The 22227-nt window shown below is 36.8% G+C and overlaps 1 protein-coding gene across 1 annotated transcript in view; it reads right to left on the bottom strand.

The window, feature by feature from the left end:
• The window catches only part of CORIN (corin, serine peptidase), a 132892-nt gene that overhangs the window by 35704 nt on the left and 74961 nt on the right, over nt 1–22227 (bottom strand). The window contains exons 7-11 of the mRNA XM_035550654.1: nt 18510–18617; nt 13597–13707; nt 12610–12726; nt 9306–9404; nt 4093–4324 (exon numbers count right to left, since the gene is read on the bottom strand). Coding sequence (XP_035406547.1) covers nt 4093–4324; nt 9306–9404; nt 12610–12726; nt 13597–13707; nt 18510–18617 — 667 coding nt within the window. The remainder of the gene's footprint in view (nt 1–4092; nt 4325–9305; nt 9405–12609; nt 12727–13596; nt 13708–18509; nt 18618–22227) is intronic.

Raw genomic sequence — 22227 nt, 5'->3', positions numbered from 1 at the left:
TTGTTCAGCCACCATGAACGTGATGAGCAATTTGTTATTTCCTAAGGTAGCTCGCTTTTACCTATTTGAAGGTTATGGTGCCTCTCCATAGCCCTGTCTTGTCTCTATACTCAGCAAGTCATTCAGTTGTACCTTTTAGATCATATCTTCTAAACCTATAATCACTCACACTTTCTCCTACTGTTTCAAAGAAAGTTCTCCTTTGTTCTTTCATGTTAAAAATTATTCAGCTGCAGGATCCTATCTATTTCTATTTTATTTTCAGTTTCCCTTGTGTCAGTTTTAACTTGCCTTTTATCTAAATTGATTAAGTATTCCAGATCTTTCTTCTAGGAACAGAATATCCCTTCATGAAAGGAATTTTATTCCACTCATTTTCCTTAGATCTTTTGACCAATGCTGCACTACATTGTGATTGTTGTGTATTTTATTTACCACATACTCTGCAGAGCAGAAAACATCAGTTTACTTGCAGCTGAAGTGCAACTAAAGCACAATGTTCTTAGTCTGTTGATACTTTCTAAACACAGAGTACAGGATAAATTCTGTTAGGATTTCCACCTGAAATGAGACACAGTGTACCAAAGAAAAGAGGTTGATATGAATGAATTGATATTGATCAACTATGTTACAGTTACATAACTGTGTCTTTCCTTTTAGATCCTCCTCAATATCAAAAATGTCGAGTCACACCATTTTATAACTTAAAGTTTCTGAATGGCAGCATTTTTTATTTGTTGACAAAAACCAAAACCAACATTAATATGATTAATATATTTAAAAAAAAAAATCAATTTTATTAGCTGAAACATCCAAGCCAATTCTGTCTTTCATGTGTTCTCTTTACATTCAAATCTCTGGTCAAAGATGACCCTTTCCAAAAGCTATTGCAAGCCATCCAGTTGTCAATCTATGGTGAAAGAGTAATGCCTATCCAAGGGCACATAGAAGCCTATTGCAATACTATTAGGAAAAAATTACAATTGGAAGAGCAACTGGTAACTTTTTTGTCTTAAAATCTTTCTCACATTCCCATACTGAGTCTCACAGTTGGGATATTAGAATACTGAGGACATGGATAACAAGTTTGTATTTACTTCTTGGTCAAAACTCATCTCAGACAAACTGTAATGGCTGTGTTACTGTCTATGAATAAAACTAATTGTTTTAATTCTTGCTATCAATTAACAAGAGCACATACCACAAAGCAGAGAAATCACATGCTTCTCCGTAGGAGTAAAGAATAGAAGATTTAAAAAAATGTAGCATAGAATTGTGCAATTTTCTGCAAGTTAACTAAAATATCTCTTTGTCCTCCCAGTTCAAATAGAATAATGTGATGCCTAAATTGATGCCAAAGCATAAGGGGCATGAGATTTGACCAGGATAATTCTTCATATATATCTGTCACTGTTTTGTAACAACAAAGTCAGCTGGAGACTTCTCAAATACACAGGTAGTGTAATTTCCATGTTATTAGAGGCTACCATGACAAGGAAAGCATTTACTGAAACATCTGATCTTCCCAAAATAAAGGACACTATTAGAATGTCATGAGCCACAGTATTCCCAGATTCTGCAAGATGCTGAGCAGTTTCAAGTCATAGCAAAGATAGCTTGTCATTATAAGGATACAAGAATTTATGAGCTTATTCCACATGTTCTTCATCTGTGAAACTCCATAGTTTCAAAGGGAACCTAAGACACACTTAGCTTCAAAGATTATTTCACCAGACCTGGACTAATATTACCAGTGCCTTCTAAGAGATGAAGAACACTGCTCAGAATTTGAAAACATGCTTGATAGATCAATTTAATAACAGCAAGTTCAGTTCTTTCAAAAAATCTCTTCATCTGTGCTCCTTACTTACAATAAACTTGGAAGACCTTCATAGCTAATGAAAAGAAAGCATGACAGTCAAACTAATAACACAAAGACAATGAGAAGCTTTACAAAACAGGGACAGATGTTTTATACAGGGGAAGTAGAATTAAAATCATTGAGTAACACCTCCTAGAATGAAAAGGACAGTGTGCCAGTATTGAAAAAATAATAGTAATCTAATACATCTCTGTAAGGAATATTTTTATAATGGATGTAGAATTATAACACAAATTTTCAATTCCTGGTTGGAAAGTGCATTTTCACTTCAAAAGCTTAGTGCAGAAAAACTGCATTAGCTGAGCTCCATTTCATATTTACAGAAAATACAAGTACATCCAGTTCAACTCAATTAACTACAGCTATCCTTGAACAAGAGGGCAGTTGTTTTGCAACGGCAGCAGCAGATTCTCAGAATACAGTTTCTGTACTCAGAATATAACATTTTGCCTTCTAGGATCTTCAACCTGTAGTTAAGTAGATGCATATTTATATTGATATATTGAATATTTTTTTCTGCCCTACATTTACCAGTTACCTCAGAGTCTATTAGTATTATGAGTCTATTTGTTTTCATTTCTAAAATATTTTTATACTTTTACATTATTTGTGTCTGAAAGTATTCCTAAAACATAATTGTAAATCAAAATAATTATACTTCCTTATATTATTTTATCACTTCTTTTATACCACTGAGGAGCACGTAAAGTGCTACAGATCTCAGTAGGGCCTCTACAAGGTATCCCTTCCTCATAAAGTCACTCTCAACTCGTGACCTAACATAGGAGCAAAACATATAAACAGTTATAAAAGTAAAGCTTTGAATCCTAGAATTTAAAAATTTATGTTGTATATTCAATATGATCTAAATGTGATATTAGTCCTGAGTAAAACCGGAAGTGGGGACTTCCAGAGAGGTACTTCAGACTAAATTTTCTATGGTTTCTATGAGTTCCTCTTCATGTTTCTGTTCAATTCCTTAAAGTTGAAGACTGTTCTTGTAGTTTAGCTGTATTGTGATACTTCCTAAAATTTGTTAGCTAGATATGTAACTAGCTGCTGAAGCCTGCAAGTTAATTTTTGTCCCTTTACATTAAAGAAAGACCATTGTTTTATATGTTATACTGCTTTCTTAAAAAGAATAATAATAAAAATATAGACTTGGTTTTCAAACAAGCAAATCCAAAACAGAGCTTGCACTCTAACTTCCCACTATCTTATATGTGATATTCTAACTTCCCTAGTACGTCCCTATGGGAGAATTAAGCAATATATTAATAGATTTCCTTGTGACTCAACTTCAGTTTGCACTAATATCACTGGACTAGGAAAAGTTATCTATTTGTCAACCAATGCTACACGGTAGGTAACCTTAGAACATGTATTGCAATTTTCAATGCAGTTTTCTTTTAATGCAGTTTTCTTTCAATGAAGTAGGGGTTAATTGCACAATACTTTCAGGGCAGGGCAGACCCAAGAAAAGAGAGAGAAACACAGCATGAGAAGGGTCTAGCTGGCAATAGGTCAAAGAGCTCTGCCTGCTAATCAAGTTTATTAGCTCTCCTAATCTTCCACAACAGCTGCTGCCAAAGCCACAATATTTACAGAATACATCTCTTTTGAGCAAACATGGGCATAACCATGGGCATAGAAGTATGGTGATGTTAATTGATGAAGATAGTAGAAAAGTTAAAGTATTTTATGCTTTCTGCTTGTCAGATTACAATAAAGAATGATCTGGCAAAACTGCAACACATACTTTATGACACTCCTCTAATTTAGAAAGGTAATTTTGCATCAAAATCTGAGATTTTGTTAATATTATTTGGCTATGGCTTTGCATAGATAAATGATATATAAGTGCAAAGAACTATTACAAATGCTCATGTTCCAATTCAAATTAATTGATCCTATGTTTAAACACCCTTTATAGTGTTGCAATTCTAATCAAAAAAACAATGGAAAATGCTTCATATAAGTACCACATCTATGCATTTTGAAAATTAATAGAACTGATGTTCCTCTCTTTGTTTTGAGAAACTAGACACACATAATAAATGGCATTTAACACTCATAAAATATGATTCTCTACCTCTTGATATGAAATTTCAAAACAAAATTTCTGGCATTTTCAGTGAAGGCAGAAAATTGAGAAAGATGAATATGATAGACAAAGTCAGTTAAGAATTAAATTAAGTATCATATAGTACCTGCAAGGTGGGATCCGCTGATTTGTATTGGGGTCACATTTTGGTACTAAGATTGTACAGGCAAAAAACATTAAGTACTTGTAGCAGTTGGTCTGAACCAAGGCTGGGAAGAGAGAAGACTCCCAGCTGACAGAGGCTTCCTTCTGAGTCCTGTGGCCCAGGTAGTTTGGGTAACTAGTGTAGTTGTAAGGCAAGTTCATACAGAGTTCCAGAGTAATTGGTTCACACTGACCTTTCACAAAAATAAATAAATAAATAAAATTTAAAAAATTATATTTTTCCCAAATCTGCAGTCAGAAATATTTTTCCATTTTCTATCACTATAGAAAACAATGTACAGAATTTATCTTCAATTTAGATTGAAATTCAATTTAGTACTGAGACTAATATGACATTTTATTTACTCCACTTTTCTAAATGAAATTTAATTTTACTTACTTTTAATTTTGGATTATTTAATTTTACTTACTTTCAAGTTTCCTTGAAAAAAGTATACTATTCAAAAAGACATTTGTTATCAAAAGACTGTATATATTTGCCTACTCTGGAAGCAAATGCATCTTAACATGATTAATATTCTCCACCAGACAGCTGCTAATATCAGTTGCCAGCACAGTGTGTGATCCGATTAGCTGGGTCTTTGAGAGGAAGTTGAAAGAAGATCCAACAGTCAGTCGTTCAGCTGATCAGCAGAATTGGCCAGTACTTCTTGGACTGACATTCACTATTATAATCTCTTTCAGTATTTACCTCTCTAATGTGAGGAACATGATGCTCATTTTGGATACAGCTCTTCCCCTCTGCTAAATTCTTGCATACTGCCAATACTGAACTATTTCTGTTGTCTCAAACCACTTAGTCTCAGCTTTGGAATGAATGAGATTGTTCAAAGACATAATTCTTCAACAGTTCTACTCATACAGCACCCATTTCCTTTTCTTCATGATGAATTTCACAGTATCATAGAATATCCTGAGCCAGAAGTGACCCAGCACTACTCAGATCAGTTCCTTTTTGTGTTTTGATTTTTCCCCAATAAACATCTTTTCTTGATGTGTACATAATTAGTATTACATGTTCACCAGTTTGTCCATGATAAAACCCAAGTAAATGAACACGAAACTACATGCAATGCTCTAGGTGCTTTTATAACACAATATTATTCAAGACTAAAGGGGAGAAATATACAAATATGTTTCTCTCTTTTTTTATGCCTCACATTTATAACGGTTAAGGTGAATTCTAGAAAAAAATCTAGTAGGATAGGTCTTTATATGTTCTCAATATCATTACAATTTTCACACTGTGTTTAGAAAGCTTCTATCACATTATTTGCAAGTGTAATTATAGGTTTGAAAAGAACTACCTTGAATCTTACACCCAATCTCCCACATCACCAACCAGTGTAACAAACAGAACATATACTACAGGTGAACATCTGACTGAATTTAAGTAACCCAAATATCAGTCTTTCCTTCTGATATCTATCCTTACGGTTCCAGAGATATTGCTGCTCCATGTATAGTATATATAAGCACAATTTAGTCGGTGGGAAACGAGGGATAGAATCCATTGCATGTTACCCCAACTAACCAAGGTATGCCCGTTTTTAATATCTCCATATTTTTATTATTGCCCTATCCTGCTCCACCTGCTATACAGGAATTAGTTCCAAACAGTAGCATCATAGATTATACAAGATATGAGGGTGTATTGTCTATCCACAGCAACTCTGAGATCTCCCAGCTACAGTTTAGACAGAATTTAGTGGGATATTTTGCTGAATCACATAATGGTTGAGGTTGGAAGGGACCTCTGGAGGCCATCTGGGCCAAAACCCAGCTCAAGCAGGTCCACCTAAAACTGTTTTTTGGCAGGACCATGTCCAGGTGGCTTTTGAATATCTCCAAGGATGAAGATTGCACAACCTCCCTGTGAAGGGAAGGCAACTTGTTCCAGTTGCCCACACAGCCAGAAAGATTTTCTTGATGTTTGGACAGAACTTCCTGTGTTTCAGTTTGTGCCCATTGCCTCTTGTCCTGTCACTGGATACCACTGGAAAGAGTCCGGATCTGTTGTCTTTACACACACACACACCTTCAGATATTTGTTCTGTTATCCTAAATATGTTCTAACTGCATTACAAAGCCAGCCTAAACTGATTAGAAATTATCACATATGGACAACATCCATTATATTCAACATGTATAACATGAGAAATGTGTCCTATGCCTACCCAGGAATTTTCCAGGAAAATACTTATCTGGGCCAGAAGATGCTGCTTTGTCAAAACTGAGATTTTCCATAAGAATTCTCATCTCTTACTGAAGATGAAGTAACTCTGGTCTTACAGCAAAAGTAACATGAAAAAAGACAATAGTACTTCCAGATGTTGTACAAGAAAAATCTCTCCCAAATTCTCTTGCCATTCTATTTCGTATAAACAATTACATATTTACTGGACTGAAAAGGGAAAAAGAGAGATGATCTAGCAGTCTAATTCAGATTATGCATTACTCTTGCTGAGAATTACAGACCGCTGCTCACAACATGATGAGGACATATTTCCGCTAAATATATTTGATTTCTCCTTAACTAGTGTACGTGTCCCAGGATAAATTGCTTCCTTTTCACCACAAGGGGGACAATTTCTAGTGGGAGATAATATATCCATGAATTGCAAGACACAGAGGAGAAAATGACTGCAACAATTCAATGAAGATATCTGAGATTCCAAGCAAGAAAAATTAAATGATTAACCTTTTATTAAAAGTTTGTTTAAAAAAAAAATAAAAAATGAAGTGGGTTGTTATTAGTTTTGTCGTATATGGATACCTCCCTTCCCATTTCATAACCCTTTCTAAATATTTGTTGAAGGAAAACAGGCAAGATAAATAAATAAATATATCTATCTCAGTCACTTTGGAAGGTTCCGTCTCACTTGGATGACTTGGTTAAGGATATGGATCAGAGCACAGAGCAACACAAGAGCAACACAAGTGATGTCGATAGTAGGCACTTGCTGCAGACCACCTTAGCAAAAACGGGAGAAGGTAGATGAAATCATCCTTAGGTAGCTGGAAGATGCTTCATGATATTGCAGTCCCTGGAACTTGTGGGGAGTTTCAGCTATACTGATATCTGCTTGAAGGACAGTGGTTTAATCTTAAAGGAGGGCCTCCTCAGAACACAAGAGCCCATTCCAATGTGAAGCAAGTGGGGCAGAAAAAGCCAGCATAGCTGAACATCGATCTCCTGAATGATATCAAAAACAAAAAAAAAAAAAAAACAGAAAAGGCAATAAAGAATTGAAGAGGAATGGAGAGACATTTCCAAGGCATACAAGGATGGAGTTTGGAGCTCAGCCAGAGCAATGAAACTACTGAGCAAGAAGAGCTCTTGTAAGTACACTGACAGCAAAAGGATAGGTAGGAAAAATATTGGTCTGCTGCTCAGTGGGGCAGGGGACCTAGTGACCAGGGCCACGGCTAAGGTACTCAATATCTTTTCTGTCTATGTTTTCACTCTCTAACCTCATTGGAAGGCTGCTTTTTATCATCTTAGAAAGGTCATGGAATCTCATTACTGAAAGAAGGCAAACATAATATCCATCTTTAACAATGGTAAGTAAAGGATCCACGGAACTACAGTCCACTCAGGCTAACTTCAGTCTCCAGAAAGATTATGGAACAAAACCCTTCCAGAAGACATCTGCACATGAAGAAATAAAGGTGGCTTGGAACAACCAGCATGAATTTCTAATGGGAAAATCATGCCTGATAATCCTGATTGCTGTCTATGATAAGATATATGACTGTGATTCCCTTTTATTCAGCACTGGGGAGAGCATACCTGGAGAACTGTGTTTTTTGGCTCCCTGATTCATAAAAAGAGATTGACATACTGGAATAAGGTCAGTGGAGGGCCACTGAGAAGGCTGGGGGACTTGAACATATGATATACAGGCAGAGGCTATGAAAACAGGGTTTGTTCAGCCATAAAAAGAGAAGGCTAAAGGGAGATCTCATTGCTGTTAACAATTACCTAATGGGATGGTGCAAAGAAGATGGAGCCAGACTATTAGAAGTAGACAGGTGAGATGAGAGGTGAAAGGCACAAGTTGGAACCCATCAAATTCCAGTTTAACGTAAGGAAAAGAGGTTTTTACCATGAGGGAGGCCTAATGCTCTAAAAGGTTGATCGGGAAGACTGTGGAATCTCTGTCTTTGGAGATGCTCAAAATTCAACAGCACATGTCCTGGGCAATATTATCTAGTTGGCACTGCTTTGATCAGGAGTTTTGACAAGTTGACCTCCACATGTCCATTCCAAACTAATCTACTCTAGGATTCTACCTAATGTAATACAGCAACATGGTAGTATTATCCAAACAATCTAGTAGTACCAAAACAAACCTTCCAGTAGGTATTGCTCAGGTCAACAAAATAATTATAGGATATGTCTACCCATTCACATATAAGCAAAGGCAAGCTTGCTCTGCCCATGTGGTGAGGTATCTTGAACTGCTGACTCTATTAATATATCACCAAGTTTTAATTCATAAATCATTCTGAATACAGTTCTGCCCCAGTTTCAAAACCAAGTAAAATTGACTTCTCTTGAGTATCTGTTCATAGTGCTGCATTGCACGCTCAGAAGTAAGTGCACAGTGGGTACAGTGGGTTTGCATAGAGTGGTATAGCACAGGACATAGAAAGGAAGATGATACACAGCATGGAAGATCCTGATCCCCTACAATACATATTGGTCAGAAGAATAACTAGTTTAGCCAGATTGAATATCAGAATTCTTCCCTGGGAAAAGGGATGAAACTTCTCCAGACCACTAAACACAGTGTCATGCTTTCTTGTATTTTTTAAAATAAATCATTAGCTTACACTTACACTTTGTTGTTTACTTTATGTAAACCATGAACTTGATTTAATATTAACAAAAAGTGTAAATGTAAACATTCATTAAGAACATATCAAAAATTCACAGAAGGCAAAAATATCTCAATGTCAAATATTATCTCTTAGTACACCTATAATCGAGATTTACGCATGATGCCTTGCCCTTTTAAACAGTTAACCATTATACATATGGCATTAAATAGTAAATGAAAGTATTACTTACTGCGTCCTACCCTGCATCTTCATTGCACTCTAAAACACCCTAGAAGAGTGACAGTATGAAGCATGTGACCTACTTACTGCAGTTTATCTGGCTGTTTCTCATTTCACAGAGAGAAGTTCCACAGGTATCAGGACAGGAAGTACATCTCTGGTCTCCCTCCTGACAGAGGGTTTGACCTGAGGAAAATAGAAATTTACTATTCTGATGTACCAGACTAATAAAAATGACTGTGGTGATGAGAAAATACAGAGAGACTCATAACAACTTGTTATTTCCTTTACATAATTGAATAAGTACCCTACAGCATTTCTAGTACAGTAAAGAAGTGTTGTAAGGAAGAAAAGTGTGCAGAAATGTCCAGATGTCACTTCTTTGCCCCTCTGCTTAATATGAGAATTTATATTCCCAAACCCTGAAGAACTATGGATCTCTGAAAGCCATCTACCATGATCTTGCCTGTGGCAGAGTATGAAAAGTCACAGAAATTGGATTTCAAAGGGAACAATAGATCCTAGTTAAAAGAGAATATCCTCTGGGAATTATCCTCCAGTGCCATACAGCTGATCTGCTTCTCATTTCAGGATTGTTTTGGTGGACAATAAAAACTATCCTAAACGTTTGTCAGAGCTGAAGCTTTATTGCCCATCTTTGGTTAGTGAAAAAACAAAAAACAACACACACGCACCCTCCCCAAACTCTATGATCTTGAAGATGGATGTTAGAATAACCAAAAACAGCACTTCATCAGAAAGTTTATGAACAGATTACCCGGATGGCTAGTTTCTTTGACAAACCTCTGGCCTTTTGTCTTTTTCATAGTGGTACTAACTTCCTTCCAAACAGTTAAATTCTCTCTTTCACACGACTTTTGCAAAATTAGTAATTTAATTTATTATTCCTGTACACAGAGACTGAATAGTTTGTATTTTATCATCTCATCCTATTTGAAATTATTTATTTTAAATTATTTATTGAAATTATTTATTTTATTTTTAATATTTAATTTATTTTTATTGCAGTACTGTCCACGAACATTGATCAGTCAGTCATGACATCCTTATATTGGGCATACAAAAGATGCTGAAGAAACCAGGACCTTGTTCCAAAGAACTAATGAAGATGTAGCCATATTTTTCCTAATTATGTGTGTTTACTTCCCTTCATACATGGTATCTATTGAAGCAATGCAGATATTTTCTTTTGTTGCAGTATTTGACCATCCTATTTTACAGGAGCTTTTGATTGCAAAATCAAACTGGAAAGGTAGGAACAACTTTTTGACTTCTAAAGCTATCACGAGTCTTCACATTAAAATTCTTTTTTCAATTTTGCTCCATCTCTTTCTTATCCTGCAGTGGAAGAGCTTCGCAACTCCTTAAAACTCCCTGTAGATTATTCTGATCCTAACATAGACAATACTGAACTTCTATAACCACACTCTACCCTGTCTCAGATTACTTTAGCCCTAACTTTGCTGCCTCTGCTAAGCATATTCAAATATTTTACCTTGCAGAGCAGAGAAGTCTTTGTACTTAGTGTATGTCCTATGACATTTTCTGTAGTTGTTGAAATCAGCTACACATATACACAAGAAATACAAAAGAAAGTTACAAGCTGGAATTCTGTCTTCCTTTTCAAGAACTGTGCAAGGAACTAAAGAGGCATAACCAAAATGAAGTCCAAATTCTGTCTACATATTCTCAGGTAATTTTGGAACAAACAGGATACAGTTGCTGAAAGGAAGATTTCTGCTTATGGAATATTGCAAAATATTAGAAAGGGGTTTTTGCATTTTGAGGAATGATAATAGAAAACAAGCCAAATTTTTGTGTTAAAAAGTTTTGCAGTTTAATGCTAAGTGTTTTGCAGTTTAATGCTAACTGGAAAATTCCTTTAGTATATAGTGAGATCATTGTCAACATAATTATCACCCCTTCCTACTCCTCTGCATTTAGTATCCTTCAATTTGCATCTGTTCATTATATCCCCACCCCAAAAAAAAAAAAAAAAAAAGATTTTTTAAAACTATTTCTTCAGTATTCATAGAGACAAAAAGCAGTGAGAAACGCAATACTGATTTCTACCCCAGCTCATGCATCACAGTGCCAATGAAATTCTCTTTTAATAGGGATAAATAAATTTAAGAATCTTACATTGCATGAATTTTTAAAATGAAATGGCTGCTTCTAGAATGCTCTGAATAGTTTTTTACTTTCCAATTTATCTCATTCTCCTTCCTCATTTCTTTCACATTAAAAATGAACACTTCATTATCAGCCAAGAGAAACAGAGGGTCATAGAATTCATAGAATAAAACTGTGGATGGGCCTCAGGAAGGAAGGAAAATTATTCCAAGCAGTTTGTGAGATTAGGTGGTCAGAAATAAAGACAAAACTTCATCCTCAGTTTTTAGATTGTGACAGTCAGTTCTGAAAGAAATTCCCTGAAAGACTTTTTTTCAACAACTTCATTAATTGCAGAGAAGAATGATGGTAATTTATGTGTTTCAACTTCTTTTGGAATGCAGATGTTTAAACTGGAGTAAGAAGATCCAAAAAACTTTCCTAAGGAAAGGAAGCTTATGTAATCACACCATGTATGTATCTTTTGAATACATTGTCCTATAACCACTGTGTCTGACAGCACTAGAGTTTTCTAAATGAACTGAATTCCTTTATGTTTCTTAAAAATAGCAGTCATTATAGAAATACTTGAAAAATTCTCTCACTGAAAGGCTGCGATCTGAACCTGTCCTTCACCAGAAGCAAAAGAATTATATATGAAAAATACCTTCAAATGTTGAAAACATGACAATCAAGTCTATTTCAGGACAAACGTATTTGGAAAAACATGGTCTGGGGTTCATGAAATTTCTTGGTTTCCTTTTTTTTCCCCACACACAATCCATCGTAAGACAACTAGTAAGTAGCTGTGAAAACTTACATTCTCACATGCTTTCTTTCAGTCACACTAAATAATCAGTTAACTTACAAAAACCTCTTTTCTATGACTCACAAGTTCTTATGCAAATAGCATTTTCTTGAGAAAATTTCTCCTCAGATGACACCAATTCCTATAACAGCAGTCTCTAACCACTGTAGACAATGTAAGTATGTATTTATTTATTTCAAGTAACAGCTGATCAGTCAGATAACCCAATACTATGGTAAATATCACCTCCATTTCTCCAACTTTTTTTTAAGGACTAATAAAACTCACTTTACAATTTCCTTTGTGAATGCAAAGACCCGCCAGCCTTAGCAAGTGTTATTTGAAAAGCAAGGCACGTCTATTTGACAAACAGTTTTAGCTAAAGGCACTTCAGAATAAAGCAGTCAATGGTAAGTTCTGTAAGAAGAGTAAAATGCAAAATTTTCTTACTTTCACTGCAGTTTTCTTCATCACTTCCATCTTTACAGTCATTATCTCCATCACACTGGAATGCACTAGGAATGCATTGTCCATTTTTGCACTCTACCAGACCCTGACTATGACAAGCTGGGGAAAAAATGATATCTTCATCAATGTTGGTTAATAAAGGTCTCAGTTATTTTTGAACATCATAATGAAGTTATTTTAGGAGAAGCTGATAACACTGCTTACTACTGAAGGTCACAAGACATTCTTCATTATATGTTAAATATGCATTCAATAGCCTACAGCTGTGCTGATCTTTAACTGCAAGGACTGAAACTGTATATGTCAGGTATTAGTAGCAGGCTGAGATGAAGGTTCAGCTGTTTTCAAGGAAAAGAAAAAAGTTACACTCATAAAAATTCTGTCACCTTTTCTTTGCCCACATGTTTACATTCCCTTATTTAGATTACGTTCTTAAATTTCAGGGGGAATTGTAGGATAGCAGTTGCAAGATCAGGCACTAAAAGGCAGCAAGATACTAGAATCAAAGCTGCATGATAGATTCTGCAATTTCAACCATTATTCTAGTGTAGTTCTTGTGCAGGTATACATCATCACTGTTGAAACAGACAGAAGTCCAAACCCTAACAAGGTGTGATAAGTAGCATACAAACGCATCAGAAAGCTGTCACAAACTCCAAATGCCTACAGTTTAAGAGGGTATATACATTCATTCATCACACTTTAACAGAAACACTACAATTAACAGAAAGCTAATCTGTTATTAACAAAAGACTGAAACACAGACCAACATTGGTACTTCTCAACAATGACAACAAACATTTAATTTGCTACAACCACAAGGAACATCTGCTAATTGCAAACTTCTGAAATCAAATGAGCTTATGATTTTGCTTTACAAGCAGTATGTATGTGTACTTCTTATCTTAAATTTTGGTTTTGATTCTTAAAGAAAGAAAAAAAAAACATTTAGAGATTAAGGGAACTTACAGCAATTGATTTCATCTGATTTGTCTATACAGTCATGGTCACCATCACATACCCAATCAGCTGTTATACATCTCCCATCTCCACATTGATGGTGTGTCAATGGATTACAATCTAAATAAAATGTAAAAGTGAGTCCAAAAGAAGCACACAAACAAACAACACAGCTGGATAAAAAACTACCAAATGTATAATTTCTATTAATGATCAGTTGTGCTATGCCTATAAACTGATCATTCCTACTACTTAGCCATTATGTATTAGTAAATTACAATAAGCTTTTTTATATACCTGCTGATTTTGGGAGTGGATAGCGGTTACACATGTTCTGAATTCTACTTAGTGATTTCTACTTAGATAGTGATGCATTAATTCTATCTCTCAGGTGCACAGTTGTTTCCATTTGCAAGTAAACAAGATTCTAAGATTTATCAAGTGGATTAAAACATCTTCTGGTTTCCCATCTCATGAGAAGATTTTCAGTTATCCAGTGTTTTCAGTTGCCACTGAAGAAAATCATTCCTTACATTTATTTTTTTAACAAAAAAGTTAAAAAAAAAAAAGTTTTCAATTAATATTTGGCACTTACTCAAAAACTGCTATGTTTTTGCATACACACAGAATTTTCCATAAGAATGATCTAAAAAGAAAGTATTCCAATCTTCTTGTTCCTTCTACCCAAATGCTTCCACAAATAAAGAAAAGCATTCTACTGAGTAGGCTGTGTAAAGGAAATACACATAGTTGAAAATGTTTGACAGGCTTAAGGGAGTAATAATTATCTAACTATACCTGCACTTTAGCTTCGGTGTAGCGTTTCTTAAAGGATTAGTAGTGGGAGGAGAAGGAGGGTGTGGGTTGATGATTTCTGACATTTCCATTTCTCTCCAATCTGATTCACAGCTATACTAAGTATGAAGCATAAAGCCTGGACCACACTGACAGTTAGGATTTCAAAAATGTTATAAAAATCTAGCATAGGTCAAGAAGGAAATGCTCACAACATATATTACAAGCAGAAGTAACTGCCTCCACTCAGAACCTGGTGGAAGCTTAATAAACATGGTTAACATGGCTCTGACTGTACTAGTATATATATTTTACTAATGTCATCATGCTAGCCTTGATCACTAAGTTTTTAATACACTTGGAGCGTGAGCAGAGTAAGTTCGTGCTTGTCTGCAGTTTGCCATGGAGACATACTTAATGAATTGTTCACAAAGTGCCTGAATGGTCATATTTAAGGATAAAGGTAAACCCCATGGCTTGGCCATACACATAAAGTATTGTAAATTACAGTGTGTTCATAAATTATACAAGTTCAAAATGTCTTGCAAATACAGATAAATTGGTAGGGAAAAAGATTTGTACCATGGTCCAGCATTAACTCCAGGAACAGCTGCTCTAGTCTGTGATTAATTCACTCCCTCCCACTCAGGGCCAAATCAGCTGGGTTCATTTATACAGTCTTCTTCAGCCAGTTAAGCCAATTCTGTCTGACTTTACATCAAAATAGATAGGGAACATAGACCCAGTCCAGTCTGCCAAATCTGCTCTGAAACTCTTTTATAGTCTGTACAAAATGTTAGATCTTTAATTTTATATAGAAAATTTATCTCAACATAGGAATGCTAGGAGTCAGATTAAGCAAAGTCTTTCAGGAAAGCAAGTTTATGAAAGAAAACACAAAACGACTAACACCAACTGAAAGTAATGAAAAACCTTTGAGTATTTTTTATTTGGAGAAGAAACGTAAAATAAATCTCTGAAAAAAAATATGTTCTGATTTTTAGTCTTGAAATTCTCTGTGCATTTTCTTTAAAAAGCAAAAGAAAAAATGTGAAAAATAATATTTTAATTTTTAAAAAATTATTTTAAAGTTAACAATTATTCTCGGGTACCATACTAGGAGGAAAAGTTAGAAAAAAAAATAAGGCTTTCAGAGTTTCCAAATATTTGCACAAGATGATAATTCTTTTTTATGGCAAAACTTCATTTTTCTTCTATGAAAACAAATACAGGCAGGACAAATATAGTAAGGCAGAATTTACAAAGTCAATTGAAAACAGAATTTGAAAGAAACAGAATTGAATCATCAAAACATGCAAGTTTTCAATGAAGCTAACGTAAAAACAATTCAGTTGTGAAACTGTTGGCATCACAAGTGTAATCCCTCTTATGATTTACTTTAGTCTCAGTCAAATTCGGTCAAGCTAGCAAAAAAAGTAACCATAACATCTTGAATAAGTTCAAAAGAGGTTTCAGGCCCTTCAGGGTCTTGAGTTGATTGGTTAAGGGATCAGGAGCACAGGTAGTATTTTCCTTTGTCCTTCCAGTTGCAGGGAACAATATGGAAGAAAGAGATCCAGCTTATCTATACGTGGCTCCAAGGCCGGTGTCACTGGCAGAATTGGGTTGTTTTGTTTTGTTTTGTTTTAATCACAGGATGGTATACACAACACCAGGCCTGACAGTGCCTGCTGGGATACACTTTTCTCAAAGGGGTGCTACCAAGGTCCTTCAGTCTGCTCCACAATGTGCTGAGTACACTGGAGCACATTTGAAATGTTTCTGCACTAGTGCATACAGCATAAGGAATAAGCAAGAAGCTTTGGCTCAGTCCCAGAGCTGCAAAATCACTGGTGTAAGTGAGAACTGGTGGGAAGAGTCCTGTGACTGGTGTTCTGTGATGGACAGTCATGGGCTTTTCAGAAGGGGTAGGCAGGGCAGGCAAGGGGTGGCACTGTATGTAATGGAGAGGCTTGATTGCACCAAAACTTTGACATTGGATATGGGAAGAGCAGAATTCAGGCTGCTTAAGGAACTATTTAGTGAGGTCTTCTAGTAATCTGCTTCTGAAGACATTTCTGAAGGACCTTTTTGAAAAATTCATCAATGCTGATCACTTTTAAAGAGTCATCTCTTAAAAGTGCAGGAGAAGATAATTCCAAAGTTTCAGAAGTCAAGCAAGCAGGGCAGAAGGCTGCCTTGGCTGAGCAGGGATCTTCTTTTAGAATTTAGGCAGAAAAGGAAATGTATGCACAGCGGAAACAAGGCCAGGCAACAGGAGGACAACAGAGATGCTGTTCTCCATTGTATAGAGATGCTGAACACCATTGGCTGTTTGCCATGATTACCATCTTAGACAATATTGCTATTGCCATTGAGGGAATGGCTCAACTAGAGCTGAAGCTGGCCAGTACTGTAGGGAACAACAAAAAGGGCTTTTCAAGTATGTTAACAGCAAGAAGAGGATCAGAGGTATCATTGGTCTATTACTTGGTGAGGTCAGTCACTTCACAAACAGGGATGTAGACAAAGCAGAGACATTTAATGCCTTCTTCACCTCTGTCTTCAACACTGATAATGGGCCCTGAGACTCCTGAGTTGGAGGACTTTGACTGGGGAAATGATAAACTCCCAGACGACTCTGAACTTGTGTGGGATTTGATGCTCCAGCTGAATGCACATAAATTTATGACGCCCACTGGGATTCATCCAAGGGTACTCAAAGAGCTGGCTGATGTTATCTGGAGACCTCTCAACTATTTTTCGATGGTCTTGGGAATCTGGAGAAGTCCCAGTCGACTGGAAGCTGCCAAACGCTATCCCAATTCTCAAGAAGGGTAAGTAAGAAGACCCCAGTAATTATAGGCCTATGAATCTCACTTCAGTGCCTGGTAAAATTATGGACAAGATTGTTGTGGGAGTTATTGAAAAACACTTGAAAGACAATGCAGTCATTGGTCATAGCCAACATGGGTTCACGAGGGGAAAGTCCTGCTTAACTAACTTAATTCCCTTTAATGACAAGGTTACCCACATAGTTGACCAAGGGAAGCCAGTTGTTGTAATCTTTTTGGATTGCAGCAAAGTTTTAGCGCTGTCTCTCACAGTATCCTTCTGGACAAAATGTCCAGCGTAACAGCTAGACAAGTACATAATACAATGAATGAACAATTGGCTGACAGATTGGGCCCAAAGGGTTATAGTAAGTGGGGTGCATCTGTCTGGAGGCCAGTCACTAGTGGGGTCCCCCAGGGCTCAATTTTAGGACCAGTTCTTTTCAATGTTTTTATAAATGATCTGGACATAGGAACTGAATGGACACTAAGTAAGTTTGCAGATGATACTAAATTAGGAGGAGCTGTTGGCTCCCTTGAGGGTAGACAGAGATCTTGACAAATTATAGTGCTGGGCAATCACCAACTGTATGAGACGTAGCAAGAGCAAATGCTGGATTCTGCACCTGGGAGAGGGTAATCCTGGCTATACTTATTGGCTGGGGGGATGAGAGCCTGGAGAGCAGCCGACGGAAAGGGATCTGGGGGTTTTGTTCGCGGGCAAAATGAAAATAAGTCAACAGTGTGCCCTGGCAGACAAAATGGCCAACTGTATACTGTGCATTAAGCACAGTATAGCTTACGGTTAAGGGATGTTCTGTTCTATTTAAGAAACATGCATCACGAGTTAACTAACTTGCTCATGATTTAATAATGGCATTGTAAGCAAGAGAGATACATCTAGATGAAGTTGTAATTGCACCTTTATCTTATGGATATTGGTTTAATAGATACAAAACACCATTAAACTTCTTGGTCAGGTTGATGGTTGGACTTGATGATCCTAAAGGTCATTTCCAACCTAAATGAAATTATTCTAAGAATGATTCTAAAGCAAATTACAAACCAGAATATTTCTTCAAAATACCATTAGTTCCAAAGTTTGGATTAACCCAGAACTCTACAGTTAAACCTTTCCAAATTGCATATAAAAAACTGTGAACTGTTTTTGCTTTTCCCAAAGAGAGTAACATCAGGGTATACTACTCTTGTAGTAGTTTAAGGAAAATTATAACCGTCTTAGACAATAGTGCTATCTTAAAGACTTTAGAAAAGTGTAAAGCTTTTATTTACCACAGTTCTGTTCATCACTAAGGTCTCCACAGTCATCATATCCATCACATACAAAGGTATAATTGAGGCATTTTCCTGTGTTACAACGAAATACATCATCACTGCAGTCTGCAAAACAAATTTTTGTAAAACGTTAACATGACATTGGGCTGGTTTCTTATAAAATATGAACACTGGAATTTACTGACTTAAACAACATTAGCTAGAGAAAACATACAATTTATAGGTCTGAAATAATATTCAATGTGTACCAGTTTATTAGAATCTAACACAGAAGAAAAAGAAGAATCAAAAGCAATTTTTAGACATTTTTTTTCTATCAATTGTTTTCTGTCTATATGATCAATACTAAGAGGTGGTTGAAATCCCTGTACCACAAAAAGTATGTTTGATTTCTCTTGCTCTCCTTTTATCTCCCACACACTAATAAACGCAAGTCAGTCATCTGGGAGAAATTTCTTGAGACAGTAAAGACAGCGCTCGAAATTTATTCAAGCTGTGGAAGGAAATGAATAATGAAAGATATACTAAGGAACTGGAACATTTCATTCTGCTTACAGATTACTACTTGGTAAATAAGCAAGGAATTAGATGAGTTGTGAGAAAACAGAATGTCATTTCAATCTTGCTGACCAAGATGTTCGTGAGAAGATTTCAAGGCACAGATGATTTGATCCCAGGTTATGTCTATGGTAGAAACACAGAATGCCTTTTCCAGTAATAGATGTGTTGCTTGGAAAGACTAAGAAATTAAGAATGAGAACATGTTGTAAGGTGGAAGGAAGTCAGCGGCTGCATTGTTTCCAGAATGAAAAATATACCCAGAATCTCACCATGATCACATATTCAAGGCTAAAATACTGTTCAACTGTTTTGGAATTCAAGTTGAACAACCTTATGAAGAAAGACATTAATCCTCATCGACATCTTATATGTCATCATCATATGGCTTGTGCACAAAAGTGACATGAATTATTTAAGATCTTATTTTTAAGTAAAGCTTTTCCTAGTCAAGTAAGAGACCTTGTTTACTCACGTTATCAACCACATCCAGACATAGTACTGTGAGTCAAAGACTAGTGAGTCAGCCAGAATAACCCATTTTCATATAAATAACATTAATTTCTCTGATCTCAGTTATTATTTTTTCCAGCTGCCTTTCATAATTGAAATATATTTTTCCAAACAAGTAAAAAATATGGTAAACAGTTCTAACTTCCTAACACTGGCTGAAGAGAAAGTGCCCTGGTTAACGTACAGAACAAAATATTTAATTACTTTATACATACAAAGTTAATAAGGAAGGTTGTGGGTGTCATGGGGTAAATTACTGGGAGAGTCCTGAGCACCTGAGGTGGGTATTAGGTGGAGCTGAAGCTTCTAACAGCAAAATCAAGATCCCCAGACCCTGCTTTTGAGCCTGCTTTTGATCTTACAGTGGTTTCAAAGGATTAACTATTCCTGACACAGTTTTGAGCTTGGAAGATGGCCTGATGCCTTCTTATCAAGGTATTCTTAGCACTGACAACCCTAACCAGGTTTAGCCTTTCTTTCCGTGGCTGAGGCCTGCAGTAACACTCTGAAAAATATTTTCTGAAAATACCTAAAACGTGTAAATAATATCAGGTTCAGTAAAAAAACAGGACCTACTTTGTAGTTAGGAAACTGGAGAGAAGAGAAAGTAGAATTGGTGGTGCCTGGTCCCGTGAGTAAAAACTTTTGATTACAAATACACAGTTGGAAAATGACTGGCCTGGTTTCACTGCCCTCCTATAGGATTTTCCTTTGCCTCTGGCTTTCAAAGGGAGAATCCTAAGCTATATAACAACTGGGTGGACAATCCCTCCTTCCCATTGAAGCTATGCCACTGCAGCCAAGGAAGTTCTTTGTGTCCCTTTTTACTGGGACACCTAGATATTTTACAAGAGCTCTTTCCTGGACTGCACACGGAAATTGCTCAGAGAACAGGGACTGGAACCCAGGTTTCTCCCCTCAGCTGAGCTGCTCAAACACTAAACAACAGAATCAAGCTACCACTTGTTTAGCTCTTGGCTTGAGACTCCTGCGTTCATGATTCCATGGTGATCCAGCTTTGAAAGAAATATGTGCTTCTAAGTATATTATACACCGACAGGTGCAGCACTCTCCCAGAAGGTATGCAGTGGGGTTTCTAACCCTCCACATGAATGTAGGCCAAGTCTTCCATCTCTTAAGTGAGTACTCTAACTGCTGTGTTTCTCAAGGCTTTTCCAAACTCAGCTCTAGAACATGAACACAAGCATCACTTCAAGCCCTTCTGCCACAGAAGCATTTATGCTTTCTACTAGTTTCACATCATCTGAGAAAGTCCAAACATAATTTGTAGGACAATGCTTCAGGTTATGAAGCACAATACTATGGCTAGACCATGAGTTTTGTAGTCAATAGTTAGTTTAGCTTTAAAAGAATAAACGGCATGAAACAGTAAATACCAAAAACTCCAAACTAAATTGAAATATGTATGTTCTAGTTTCATGTGAGAAGAATAATAGCCATCTGAGAGTAAAAATCTAAACATTATTTGTTTTGAATATGAAACAGCATGAAGTACTCTGGCAACCTTTATCCTTATTGATCAGTTCACAACTCTGACAGTTTCTGTCCTTCTATTCCTCCTCCTGCAAATGAAAAAAAGCTGTTTTTTACTATGATGTTTCCTCTCATTAAATTCACTGTTTAATTTCCATTCATACCCCCATTCATGTTTACATTCATACCTCTGCAGCTGCAGCAGCGACACTTAAAATCACAGAATCACAGCGTCATAGAATGGCTTGGGTTGGAAGGCATCTTAAAGACCATCCAGCTCCAGCCCCTGCCATGGGCAGGGACACCTCCCACTAGACCAGGCTGCCCAAAGCCCCATCCAGCCTGGCCTTGAACACTGCCAGGGATAGGGCATCCACGGCTCCTCTGGGCAACCTGTTCCAGCACCTCACCACCCTCATAGTAAGATCATCTAGTCCAATCCCCCTGACGGAGCAGCAATACCTAGATCAGCTCACACAGGAGTGCATGAGTGTTCTCTCATTGTGAGTGAGAACTCTCAATGAGTTCTTCTCCCAGTCGGCCCTCATGTCTGGGATTGCACTAACCCAGGTGCAGCATCTTGCACTTCACCTTGTTGAACTTCATTAGATTCACGTGGACCCAATTTTCAAGCTTGTCCAGGTCCCTTTGGATGGCATCCCTTCCTTCTGTTGTATCAACTGCAACACTCAGCTTGGTGTCATCTGCAAACTTGCTGAGGGCATACTCGATCCTATTGTCTACGTCATTGATAAAGATATTGAATAGCACTGGTTCCAAGACAGACTCCTGAGGGACACCATTCATTAACAGCCTCTGCCTAGACACAGTTCCATTGACCACAACTCTCTGGGTGCAGCCATCCAGCCAATTCCTTATCCACCAGATGGTCCACCCTTTAAATCCATCTCTCACCAATTTAGAGATCAGGATGTCATGTGGGACCATGTCAAAGACCTTATAGAAGTTCAGATAGGTGTCATCAGTCGGTATTCCCTTGTCGACTGATGCAGTCACATGATAGAAGGCCATGAGACTGGTCAGGTGTGATTTGCCCTTGGTGAAGCCATGCTGGCTACCCCAGATCATTTCCTTGTCTTGCATGTGCCTTAATGGCAACTCTCAGGCCCACACAGGGTGAAGAAAAAGA

This window comes from Cygnus atratus, chromosome 4 (genome assembly GCF_013377495.2).
Source record: "Cygnus atratus isolate AKBS03 ecotype Queensland, Australia chromosome 4, CAtr_DNAZoo_HiC_assembly, whole genome shotgun sequence".
NCBI lineage: Eukaryota > Metazoa > Chordata > Aves > Anseriformes > Anatidae > Cygnus > Cygnus atratus.
The sequence above is the reverse complement of the archived record's forward strand: the minus strand, read 5'-3'. Positions and strand labels throughout refer to the sequence as shown.